Source organism: Camelina sativa, chromosome 2 (genome assembly GCF_030686135.1).
Source record: "Camelina sativa cultivar CO46 ecotype springtype chromosome 2, ASM3068613v1".
Lineage (NCBI taxonomy): Eukaryota > Viridiplantae > Streptophyta > Magnoliopsida > Brassicales > Brassicaceae > Camelina > Camelina sativa.
In genome coordinates, this window is record NC_141881.1 from 24,597,574 (window position 1) to 24,609,739 (window position 12,166).

Genomic DNA, 12,166 nt, shown 5'->3' on the forward strand with positions numbered 1-12,166 from the left:
ATCAACGCAGCTTCTTATGTATAAGTTTACGTGATGCATCATCCACAACGCAGCTTCGTAGGTTGTTTTTGTGTTTTTCTTTACTCGTTTGAATATGATGGTTGCTTCTTAAGTTTGTTACACAAGATCAGTACGCAGATTAATCAACCCTTCTTATTTTATAATGAAAATATCAAGTCATACGTACAGGACATATTATGAACTTTCAACCGTATTGTTATTTTCATAACACATTGTATTTGATTCATGATACTTTATTGAGGTAAAAAAATGTTATGGATTAATTAAACGATAAGAGAGGTAGAACGAAGACCAGTGCACATATGCGATACGGGATAATAGAGAATCACCAGTTTTGATTCTTGGTGATAACTGATAAGTAGTAACAGTACGATAAGTAGTATAATAGTTTCATCTATCAAAGTGTGATAACTGTATTAATTTGTTTACATCATGAAACTAGTGTTACAAAGTTGGTTTGAGAAAGAAGGTTAATTTCTTTCTTTCCTCTCCAATTTTGGTTCGGTTATTTTCGTATATCTTGAAACCACAATCATTTTAATCAAACTAGGATTGATGTCTTATTTTTCTAGTTTTATTCCATCATTCCACGAGACAATCATGCAAGGTAAACTTGTAATAATAAAGTTGAATTAATCAAGATAATAGAAACTTGCGCTAGAAGAAATCAACGAACAACAAGGTTTCATTAGCACGTCTCTCCATCACGCTGCTCCGTTTTAACTGAGGGAAGAAAAGCCAACCACCGGTTAGACACACAAATCCCACCGTGACAATTCTCGAGACAACCGGTCTCACCGGCCACCTCCCAACAAAAGTCTTCTTCTTCACCAACACTTCAACCACCGTGCAAACTCCATGTAACACAAAGAACCAAGTGACTTCCCCGGTAGGCGGCTCACGGGTTAACAAGACGAAGAGCGCCTCGTGAGCCACACCGGAGACTATGAAAGTCTCTAAAACACCAATGATCATAGCCCGCTCGGAGTTTACTAAGTATTCGCAAATTCGTCTCACAGGGGAATAAACACTTGACCGGAGAATAGCCGTGACCATAAGATTCCACCGGCGACCCCAAAAGTCTTGAAGAGAGGTGGCTAAGTATGGTTCATTGAATTGTGGCTCGAGGTCGCAACCAAGTGTGATGCTGACAACAGATTTGAGTAAGGTTAAAAGAATCTCATGCTCTAAGTATACATGGAGAGGATAGAGACCTAATAGTAGAATCTGAGGGAGATATTGTATGTAATTATACACATGTAACATCACACCAAAGATTGCAATTTTAACAGCGAAAAACCATTTGGGGAAATGGTTTATGGATTTAGAGTTTTGTTGAAGCTTGATGGGTAAGCAAGTCAAGGAAATGAATTGGGAGAGATTTGGGGGAATTGGAAAAAGAGGGCCTTGCTCGTTGGAGAATTGTATGAGCTTTAAACTTGCAAGGGAAAGATAAAACGCTGTGTGTGAACAGAAAATCACAGAGGTAGAACAAGGAACAGAGAACATACGGGAAGAACTGAGAGTAATCTAGGTAAACCAGCTTTGAGTTTGGGTGATAAGTAGTAACAGTAAGATACTGAGATTATTGCAGAAAGCCACACTAGAATGAAGTTCTTGACTTCTTCCTCCATCTCTTGAGAACTTTTCCTTTGTTGCGTTGCTTTTCAAAATCACCGAGGTTATAACTTGATCATTGCGTGTAATATACACAAGAATCAGAATGAAATTAAGGCATGTGGTTTTACAGGTAGATAACAGTAGAAGATAAACCAGCTTTTGCTTCTACATTGGTCCTTGCTAAGTTTAGTCTTGTAATGCAAATTTAAGTTTTTGTAATATTAACTTACAGAATCAGATAAATATTGATAAAAATTAAGTAACTTCTAACGCTATAACGCATGCAAACCTTCGTTCTTGATACCTTCATTTATTTGTCAGTTTTATACAATGGTTACATTAAATAATGCGAATTAGGGGAATCCACCTAGAAATGCAATTCATTGGGAGATATGAAATAACCTGTGTCTAAAGAAATCAATGAGCAAGGAGATTTCAATGGAACATCTCTCCATCACGTTGCTACGTATCAACTGAGGAAAAAACAGCCAACCAGCGGTACCATTTACTAACCCCATCGTTAGCAGCCAAGACAAAACGGGTCTCACCTGCCACCGCCGCACAAACGCCGTTCTCTTCACAGCCACTTCCGCCACCGTGCAAACTCCATGTAACACAAAGAACAAAGCGACTTCCCCTGTAGGCACCTCACGTGTTATATAAAAGAAAACCACTTCGTGAGCCACACCAGAGACTACAAACGTAGCAAAAACACCAATCAACATGCGCATAATCAGAGCTCATAACGCTTTGGCAAGCACGCCTTACAGGAATGTAAACGCATGCCCTAAGAGTCGACGAGACTATGAGGTTCCACCGGCGACCCCAAAAGTCTTGAAGAGATGTGGCTAAGTACGGTTCGTGAAAATGTGGCTCTAGGTCACAACCAAGAACGATGGTACTCATTAACATTCTAAGGAGCGTTAAGAGAATCTCAAGTAACAAATATACAAACAATGGATGGAGACAAAAAAGCAAAGCGGGATGAAGGCTTAGCACGTCGTTATGCACATATAACAACACAACAAAGATCGCAACTTTAACGGCGAATACATACGTGAAGAAATGATTTTGAGATTTAGGGTTTCTTTTACGCTGGATTGGGAAGCAAGTGAAGCAGGCGAATTTGAAGAGATTTGATGGCAGTGGAAAAAGAGGACCTTGATCGAATGAATAGAGGATGAGCCTTGAATTAGCAATAGCTGATAAGAAAAAAGCTGTAGTGGAAGAAAAAATTGCAAAGGAGAAGAAGAGAGGAAGCACAAATAACAAAGCACAGAGCGGGATAATAGAGATTAATCGATAAACACCAGATATGATTCTTGGTGGTAAGAAGTAACAGTAAGATACCGAGATTATTGTTGAAACCCCTACTTTGATCAAACTCTTGATTTCTTCCTCCATCTCTCAGATTTTTTGTCTTATTTTATTTTTACTTTTGCTTTTTGGTATTGAGTTTTAGCCATAACAGAGGTTTTGAGATTGGCTTTTACAACAACCACAACCCACCCACTACTCTATTTTGTCCGAATTAAAAATCAGTCATTTTCTCTGTATACAAAAAAAAAGAAAAATAAAATAAATCCACAATGATTTCATGTGAATAATTAACCAAAAAGGTATTCACAAAAGTAAAATAATACTCCCTCTGTTTCAAAATATAGGATGTTTTAGTTAAAACACACATATTAAGAAAAAGTTACTTTTAAGCAGTTTAACCAATCAGAGGTAAGACTGCATAATATAAAATATAGATTTAGGCCCTGATTGGTAACGGCTGTTACTTGTGGCTGTAGAGACTTTGACTTTAAAATTTTAGCTATAGATAATTTGGCTGTAGATGCTTTGACTGTAAAAACTTTAACTGTTAAAATCCGATTGTTTACCAACAACTTTTAAAGCTTTAACTGTTATTTTATTATTATTATTAAATAATAAAAATGAATATATATATATATATATATATTATGTCAGAAATTAATTCATATGGCACTTTAATGAAAAATTTAATTTTATTAATGATAAATTAAAATTCTAAAAAATATAAGTCAATCAAATAAGTGATTTTGTTTGAAAACTAATGATAAATTAAATTTTGCTAACAATATTCTGATTTTTCTTTTGTTTTTGGTGATTGATTCTTGATTGATTAGTCTGGCAAATATTAATAGTGTTTTTTAATTGTTTTGAATGTTTTTTTTTTCTATTGAGTAGTTATATGAGCAGTCATAAATCCACTAACCACTAATCAATGCATGGTTTGAATGTTATTCTCTTATTAATGATGAATTTTATAAACTCTTTTATAGTATTATTAGTGATGATGATGAAAAAATAAAATTTATTATTGAAATGGATCTTAAAAGAAAGAGAAAAAAATAAGAATAATTAATTTGTAAAAATAAAATATGTAAAATATTTATATATACTTTTGGAGAGCTTTTAAATATAAAAGGGTGAAAAAAAGAATGCTTTAAAATTTGTTAAGTTTTAAAGCATGAGTTTTGACGCTTTAAAAAAAATGGGAAAACAAGGAAGGGAGAAAAAAAAGTGACTTTAAAAACTTTAAAAAAATTAAAAGCCAAAAAAGTCTGATTGGAAAAAAAATGGCTGTCAAGACTTTAAACATTTTTAAAGTCCTAAAAGTGGGTTACCAATCAGGGCCTTAATCTAAAAGTTGCATAAAAAGTTGGAAACATCCTATATTATGAAACAAAAATATTTCTCTAAACATCCTATATTATGCAACGGAGGAAATATTAGCCAACTAATAACCTTTATTTGTGGCACTGTTTTAATTTGTAGTTTAACATTCACATTAGTACATTAATATAAACATATATATTGGTGATTTTGTAATATATTTTACAAATTGTCCAATGACACAAAGTTTTAAATATTTCTATTATTAATTTACTCCTTTTATTATCTGCAATATCAGGGTTCCACCAATCCCAAGAAAATAGACAACTCATGCTTAATTAGATCAGTGAACAACAAAGATTCACGGGCGAATCTCTCAATTACGCCGCTTCGTTTGATCTGAGGGAAAAACAACCAACCGCCGCTCAAAACCACAAACCCCACCGTCAGCACTCGTGAAACAACCGGTCTCACCACGAACGTTTTCCTCCTCTTCACAATAACTTCAACCACGGTGCAAAACCCATGTAACACAAAATACCAAGTAACCTCCCATGTAGGCGCTTCACGGGTTATATAGAAGAACATCATCTCATGAAGCAAGCCGGATACGAGAAACGACGCCAAAACACCGATGATTGCAGCCCGCTCGGAGTTCATTAAGTGGCTGCATACTCGCCGCACAGGGATGAAGACGCTCGACCGAAGAAGAGCTGAGACAGGGAGATTCCACCGGCGACCCAAAAGTCTTGAAGAGAGGTGGCTAAGTATGGTTCGTTGAATTGAGGCTCGAGGTCGCAACCAAGAGTGATAGTAAGCAAATCATTGAGGAGCGTCAAGGGAACTTCATGTGACAGGTATACATGCAGAGGATAGAGACCCAATAGCAGAATCGGGTGTAACGTTTCTATGTGATTACTACACACATGTAAAACAACACCAAAGAGTAAGACTTTAACAGCAAAAAGCCATTTTGGGAAAGGATCTTGAGATTTAGGGTTTCGTTGGGGATAGATGGGTAGACAAATGAAGCAAAGGAAATGGATGAGATTTGGGGGATTTGTGAAGAGAGGACTTTTATCAAAAGCAAAGAGTATGAGGTTTAAGTTGGCGTGCCATGTGAGGAAAGCAGATGTGACGAAAGAGAAAAGCGCAGATGAGAAAAGCAGAGGAAGGACAAAAAACAGAGCACATACGGGAAGAAGAGAGATTAATCTAAAGAAACCAGCTTTGATTTTTCGTGATACGTAGTAACAATAAGATACTGAGATTATTGCAGAAGCCAAAGCTTTGATGAAGGTTATAAGCTCTTCTTCCATATATCTCATATCGTTTTTGTTGTTTTTTGTGTTTACTATCTCGCAGAGTTTTTGTGTTTATGAGTTTTTTTGCAAGGTTTTAAAGTTAATTGCTGCGTGTATAATAAGGTAATGGGAATGAGTTGTATCAAACCCTAAACCCTAAATAGAAAGTTAAGGCATGTGCTCGTATATTCAACGAACCAAGTTTGCTTCTACGTTTTGTCTGATGAGGCATGTGCTCATATTAGGATTCCACCAATCCCAAGAAAATAGACAAATTATGCTTTATTAGATCAGTGAACTACAAGGGTTCACGGGCGAATCTCTCCATCGCGCCGCTCCGTTTGATCTGAGGGAAAAACAACCAACCACTGCTCAAAACCACAAACCCCACCGTCAGCAGTCGTGAAACAACCGGTCTCACCACCCATCGCCCCCCTAACGTATTCCTCTTCACAATAACTTCAACCACGGTGCAAACCCCATGTAACACAAAGAAACAAGTAACCTCCCATGTAGGCGCTTCACGGGTTATATAGAAGAACAACATCTCATGAAGCAAACCGGATACGAGAAACGACGCCAAAACACCGACGATTGCAGCCCGTTCGGAGTTCATTAAGTGGCTGCATACTCGCCACAGGGATGAAGACGCTTGACCGGAGAAGAGCTGAGACAGGAAGATTCCACCGGCGACCCCAAAAGTCTTGAAGAGAGGTTGCTAAATATGGTTCCTTGAAAAATGGCTCAAGGTCGAACCCAAGAATGATGGTGAGAAAATCTTTGAGGAGCGATATGGGAATCTCAAGTGACAGGTACGCATGTAGAGGATAGAGATCCAATAGCAGATTCGAGTAAAACTTTTCTATGTGACTATTATACACATGTAAGACAACACCAAAGACTAAGACTTTAACAGCAAAAAACCATTTGGGTAAATGATCTTGAGAATTAGGTTTTCGTTGGGGATAGATGGGTAGACAAATGAAGCAAAGGAAATGGATGAGATTTAGGGGAGTTGGGAAGAGAGGACTTTTATCAAAAGCAAAGAGTATGAGCTTGAAATTAGCTTGCCATGTGAGGAAACAAGATGTGATGAAAGAGAAGCGCAGATGAGAAAAACAGAGGAAGAACAAAAAACAGAACACATACAGGAATAATAGAGATTAATCTAAAGACACCAGCTTTGAATTTTTGTGATACGTAGTAACAATAGGATACTGAGATTATTGCAGAAGCCCATGCTTTGATGAAGGTTATAAACTCTTCTTCAATCTCTCTCATATCTTTTGTTTTTTTTTTTTGTTTTACTATGTTCTTGAGAATTCTTGTAAAGGTTTTTAAGTTAGTTTTTTTGCGTGTATAGTAAGTAATGGGAATGAGCTAAACCTTAAATTAAAATCATAATGTTAAGGCATGTGCTCGGAGACAACGAACCAAGTTTGCTTCTACGTTCTCTCTGATGAGGCTGGTTTTTAATGGGATCAGTGGGATGTACGATATGACAGAACACTAGTTACGTACCCACCACACTCAACTCAGTTTTTCTAGGGTCGATAAGATACATTTACGGACTTTTATGGTCCAATATTTAGGTGACATACATGGAAATAGAAATGAATGTCATGAATACTGGATTAGATAGAGATAGCAATGAGATCAACACAACAGCTTGTACTTATTTAAAACTCGTCATAGATATTACCAAGTCCCAACAAAGTAAATAACTTCTTCTTAACGAACTCAACGACCAACACAGCTTCATATGTGAATTTCTCCATCACGCCGCTCCTTCTAAGCTGAGGTGTAAACAACCAAACACCAGTCAAAAACACGAACCCCACCGTGAGCAGCCGCGAAACCACCGGACTCAACCGCCACCGCTTCGTAACCGTGGTTTTCTTCTTCACCGCCAACTCAGCCGCAGTGCAAACGCCATGTAACACAAAGAACAGTGTAACTTCTCCTGTAGGCATCTCACGTGTCATGTAAAAGAAGAGCAATTCATGAACCAAACCGGAGACGATGAACGCCACCAAGATCCCCGGAAACAGCGCCCAACCGGAACTCATTCTACGTTCAGAGACTCGCCGCATTGGAGCGTAAACGGCTGGCCGGAGAATCGCCGGAACCATGAGATTCCACCGGCGACCCCAGAAGTCTTGCAAAGATGTAGCTAAGTATGGTTTATTGGACTGTGGCTCAAGATCACACCCAAGAGAGATAAAAACAAGAACTTTGACAAAAGTTAAAATAATCTCAATCTCTAAGTAGAGATGAACAAAATAGAGACCCAACATTACAATCGGATGCAGATTTTGTCTGTAACCATACAAATGTAACAGCACACCAAAGATTGTAACTTTAATGGCGAAAACCAATTTAGGTAAATGGTTTTGAGATTTAGGGTTTTGCTGAGCCTTGATTGGGAAGCAAGTGAAGCAGAAGAACCGAGGGAGATTAGATGGAATTGGGATTAAAGGACCTTTATCGAAGGAGAAGAGGATGAGTTTGAAATTAGCGAGCCATGTGAGAAAAAACGCTGTGATTAAAGATAAATGCAAAGAAGAGAAAAACAAAGGAAGAACAAGAAACAGAGCAAGGACAGGGGAAACTGAGAGTAATCGAGGAACACCAGATTTGATTCTAGGTGGTATGTAGTAACAATAAGATATCGAGATTATTGCAGAGAACCATAATTTGATCAAGTTCTTGAGTTCCTCATCCATAGTATGCTTTTTTGGCAATCACCAAGGTTTTAACTTTGCTATATATATTAGTATATCTTTTGGTCTGTAAATGGGAAAACCCTAGTAGTTACATTTTCACAGAGACAACATCAATGACATAAAGTAGGTGAGATGTAGATTAAATACAAAGAAAAGCATTAATGTCGAGTCCTTGGGTAGTAAATGACTATCCGAAACCACACAAGTAGCTAGCTAGTGGTAAATATCTCCTTGGGATGAGGACCAGAGAAGGAATGGTTAGCCATTTGGTCCATAGTAAGTGCAACATTATTTTGGTCGCTTGAGAAAGATATTGTTTGATTCAACTCAGATTGTCCACAAATTTTTTTAAAAACTTTATTTTGCCCACACATAGATTAAATTTGTTCGTGGAAACCTAATTAATATCTAAATTTTGGCTACAACATAAACTTGTTGTCTACGTAAGTTAAATATTTGGTCCACTACGTATACTGCGTGAATATATTTCTGGTCCACCATATACATTTAGTCTACTACAAGAACCGAACTTGTGTATGATAATTTGTGGACAAATCATTTACTGATAACTCATAGTTACTACGTTGTAGTATAGACTATAGACCATGATTTTTATAACGAGTTTCTACATCCTGAAAGCATAGCTCTGCGCTAAATGCCTAAACCAACCAAAATTTAGACAAAATTTGCACTGTTGCACGTAATCATTAACTTTGAAAATATTTCCAGACGTAAGCGTAGAAACTATGACGTTTTCACGTTTTGACATTTTAGTATTTTACCAAACACGTTTTAATCGAAGATATTACTGTAATTAGTTTTCTTCCCAAATCCATAGAAAGTAATATGATTGATAAAATTAGCTATATAGAAAACATCATTAATCTACGATTTTAGCGATCTATTTCTCCAAAGGTAGAAAAGCTTGTGCTTGACGAAATCAATGGACAAAAAGGCTTCATCAGCGAGTCTCTCGATCATGCCACTCCTTGTAAGCTGAGGGAAAAACAACCAACCACCTGTCACAACCACAAAACCCACCGTGAGTAGCCGTGAAATCATCGGACACATCTTCCACCGCCGCACCAAGCTCGTCTTCTTCACCGCTCCTTCCGCGGCAGTGCAAACTCCATGTAATACAAAGAACCAAGTGACTTCTCCTGTAGGCGATTCACGTGTGAAATAGAAGAAGATCAGCTCGTGAACTGCACCGGAGACGAGGAACGACGCAAAAACCCCTAAGAACAATGCGTGATCAGAGTTCATTTTCCAACCGGCTATTCGTCGCACCGGGACGTAGACGGCTGGCCTAAGAATCGCGGGAACCATGAGATTCCACCGACGACCCCAAAAGTCTTGAAGAGAGGTGGCTAAGTATGGTTCATTGAACTGTGGCTCGAGGTCACACCCAAGAGACATACTAAGCAGAAGTTTCAAAGGAGCTAAGAGAATCTCATACTCCAAGTATATATGCAGAGAATACAGAACCAATAGCATAGTCGAAGACATATGTTGTTTGTATGCATATATTTGTAACAACACACCAAATATGGCAACTTTAATGGCGAAAACCCAGTTAGGCAACTGATCTTGAGAGTTAGGGTTTTTAGTGGCTTAATGGGGAAGCAAGTGAAGCAGATGAATTGAGAGATATTAGGTGGAGTTGGGAAAAGAGGACCTTGGTCGAAGGAGAAGAGGATGAGCTTAAAATTGGCCAGCCACGTGAGGAAAAAAGCAGTGGAACCAGAGAAGTGAACAGAGGAGAAAAACAGAGGAAGAAGAAGAAACAAAACACATATGGGAAGAACAGAGAGTAATCGAAAGACACCAGCTTTGACTCTAGTTGGTAAGTAGTAACAATAAGTAACTGAAATGAATGCTGAAACCCAAACCTTAATGAAGTTCTTGAGTTCTTCCTCCATCTCTCGAGATCTTCTTTTTTTTTCTCCTTTTGAGTAACCGAGGTTTTGATTTTATCTAGTTGTTACATACTTTGAATTATCAAATATAAATTCGATAAACCAAATAACTTGCAATTTGACGACTTGATAGATTGTAAAAAGATTCGGACAAAGAAACAACTAGTTTTGCAGCGCTCTCTCTTTCTTCATGCCTACTCTCCATGAGATCCGGAAGGATTTGGTTTGGTCTGATTGAAACAGCTCTGATTCTTGCTTCTAAGTAGTAGCAACCGTAAGTTCAGGAGAAGGTTAATGTAGAAATCCTAATCTTGGTGCTCTAAATTTCTTGCAAACATCGAGGTTTTGTTTTCTTGGGTGCAATTTCAATCATTGTTGAGTAGAAATGTCTGGCAAGAAGATCATCCAGACTTCAATATTAATTATTTGACCAATGATTAAATAATCTACAGTTGCACGATTTGACATCTACTAACCCCCACTGGTGACTAATCACACGTGAAACAACCTCTCTCAAGCTTGATATATATAGGTTTGATTTTTCTATTAGGTCTATATAACCCAAAAGTATAGTCTTTCAATTTATGATTTTGTAATCATTTGATGAACGAGTAGATTATCTGACCAAAGTATGATTTACTAATCCAGCTATAGAAGAAGAAACACATTAATCCATAAATCATGATTCAGCGTTATAAAATAACTTGCGGTTGAAGAAATCAATGGGCATTAAGGCTTCGTTAGCGAGTCTCACGACCATGCCACTCCGTATAAGAGGAGGGAAAAACAACCAACCACTCGTCCCAACCACAAACCCCACCGTGAGAAGCCGTGACACCATCGGACTAACTCTCCACCACCGCCTCACAAACTTCTGCTTCTTCACCGCCACTTCCGCCGCCGTGCAAACTCCATGTAACACAAAGAACCAAGTGACTTCCCCTGTAGGCATGTCACGCGTTATATAGAAGAAGATCAGCTCGTGAACCGCACCGGAGACCAGGAACGTTGCGAAAACTCCCAAGAACAAAGCCTGATCGGAGTTCATTATCCGTTGGGCAAGTCGCCGGACCGGGGTATAAACGGCCGGCCGGAGGATCGCGGGGACCATAAGATTCCACCGGTGACCCCAGAAGTCTTGAAGAGAGGTGGCTAAGTATGGTTCATTGGACTGTGGCTCTAGATCGCACCCAAGAGTGATAAGGACCAATACTTTAACGAGCATTAAAGCAAACTCAAGCTCCAAGTATATATGCAGAGAATAGAGAACCAATAGCACAGAAGGAGACATATATTGCTTGTATTCATACATATGCAACAACGCACCAAACATGGCAACTTTAATGGCGAAAACCCATTTAGGCAACTGATCTTGAGATTTAGGGTTTTGTAGTGGCTTAATTGGGAAGCAAGTGAAGCAGATGAAACGGGAGAGAGTTAGGGGAAGTGGAGAAAGAGGACCTTGATCGAAGGAGAAGAGTATGAGTTTGAAATTTGCAAGCCATGAGAGGAAAAATGCTATGGATCCAGAGAAGTGAACAGAGGAGAAAAACAGAGGAAAGACAAGAAACAGAACACAAACAGGAAGAACAGAGAGTAATCGAAACACACCAGCTTTGATTCTTGCTGATATGTAGTAACAATAAGATATCGAGATTGTTGCTGAAATCCAAACCTTGATGAAGTTCTTGAGTTGTTCATCCATCTCTCTAGATCTTGTTTTTTCTTTTCCCAAGGCTTTTGACTTTATATGATGTGTAAATAAAATAATACGGCTGAATCAAACATGTTTCCGAATAGAAAATTCGGACAAATAAAGCTGTAGGTCTTGCCTCTCTCAATATCTCAACTCTCCTCCAGTAGATCCGGAAGAAGTGTGGTTGAAACGGCTCTGATATAAAAGAATTCAACAAAGAAAATTTAATTGAAAAAT

General features: G+C 38.2%; 1 protein-coding gene and 6 pseudogenes across 2 annotated transcripts; all 7 read right to left on the reverse strand.

Annotated features, from left to right (window-relative positions):
* Positions 1–581: 581 nt before the first annotated feature.
* Positions 582–1,660, reverse strand: LOC104755279 (putative long-chain-alcohol O-fatty-acyltransferase 9 pseudogene; annotated as a pseudogene).
* Positions 1,661–1,916: 256 nt separating this feature from the next.
* Positions 1,917–3,114, reverse strand: LOC104731702 (putative long-chain-alcohol O-fatty-acyltransferase 7; annotated as a pseudogene).
* Positions 3,115–4,437: 1,323 nt separating this feature from the next.
* On the reverse strand, positions 4,438–5,845 carry LOC147949162 (putative long-chain-alcohol O-fatty-acyltransferase 8 pseudogene; annotated as a pseudogene).
* On the reverse strand, positions 5,830–6,887 carry LOC147949163 (putative long-chain-alcohol O-fatty-acyltransferase 4 pseudogene; annotated as a pseudogene).
* Positions 6,888–7,194: 307 nt separating this feature from the next.
* Positions 7,195–8,429, reverse strand: LOC104731710 (putative long-chain-alcohol O-fatty-acyltransferase 5). The gene has a single exon (XM_010451185.3). The coding sequence runs from the start codon at positions 8,312–8,314 to the stop codon at positions 7,268–7,270; it is 1,047 nt and encodes a 348-aa protein (XP_010449487.1). The 5' UTR covers positions 8,315–8,429; the 3' UTR covers positions 7,195–7,267.
* Positions 8,430–9,104: 675 nt separating this feature from the next.
* LOC104731720 (putative long-chain-alcohol O-fatty-acyltransferase 4 pseudogene) lies at positions 9,105–10,374 on the reverse strand (annotated as a pseudogene).
* Positions 10,375–10,821: 447 nt separating this feature from the next.
* On the reverse strand, positions 10,822–11,938 carry LOC104731742 (putative long-chain-alcohol O-fatty-acyltransferase 3 pseudogene; annotated as a pseudogene). The gene has a single exon (XR_015582376.1). The product of XR_015582376.1 is annotated as a putative long-chain-alcohol O-fatty-acyltransferase 3 pseudogene (transcript).
* Between the last annotated feature and the right edge of the window lie 228 nt (positions 11,939–12,166).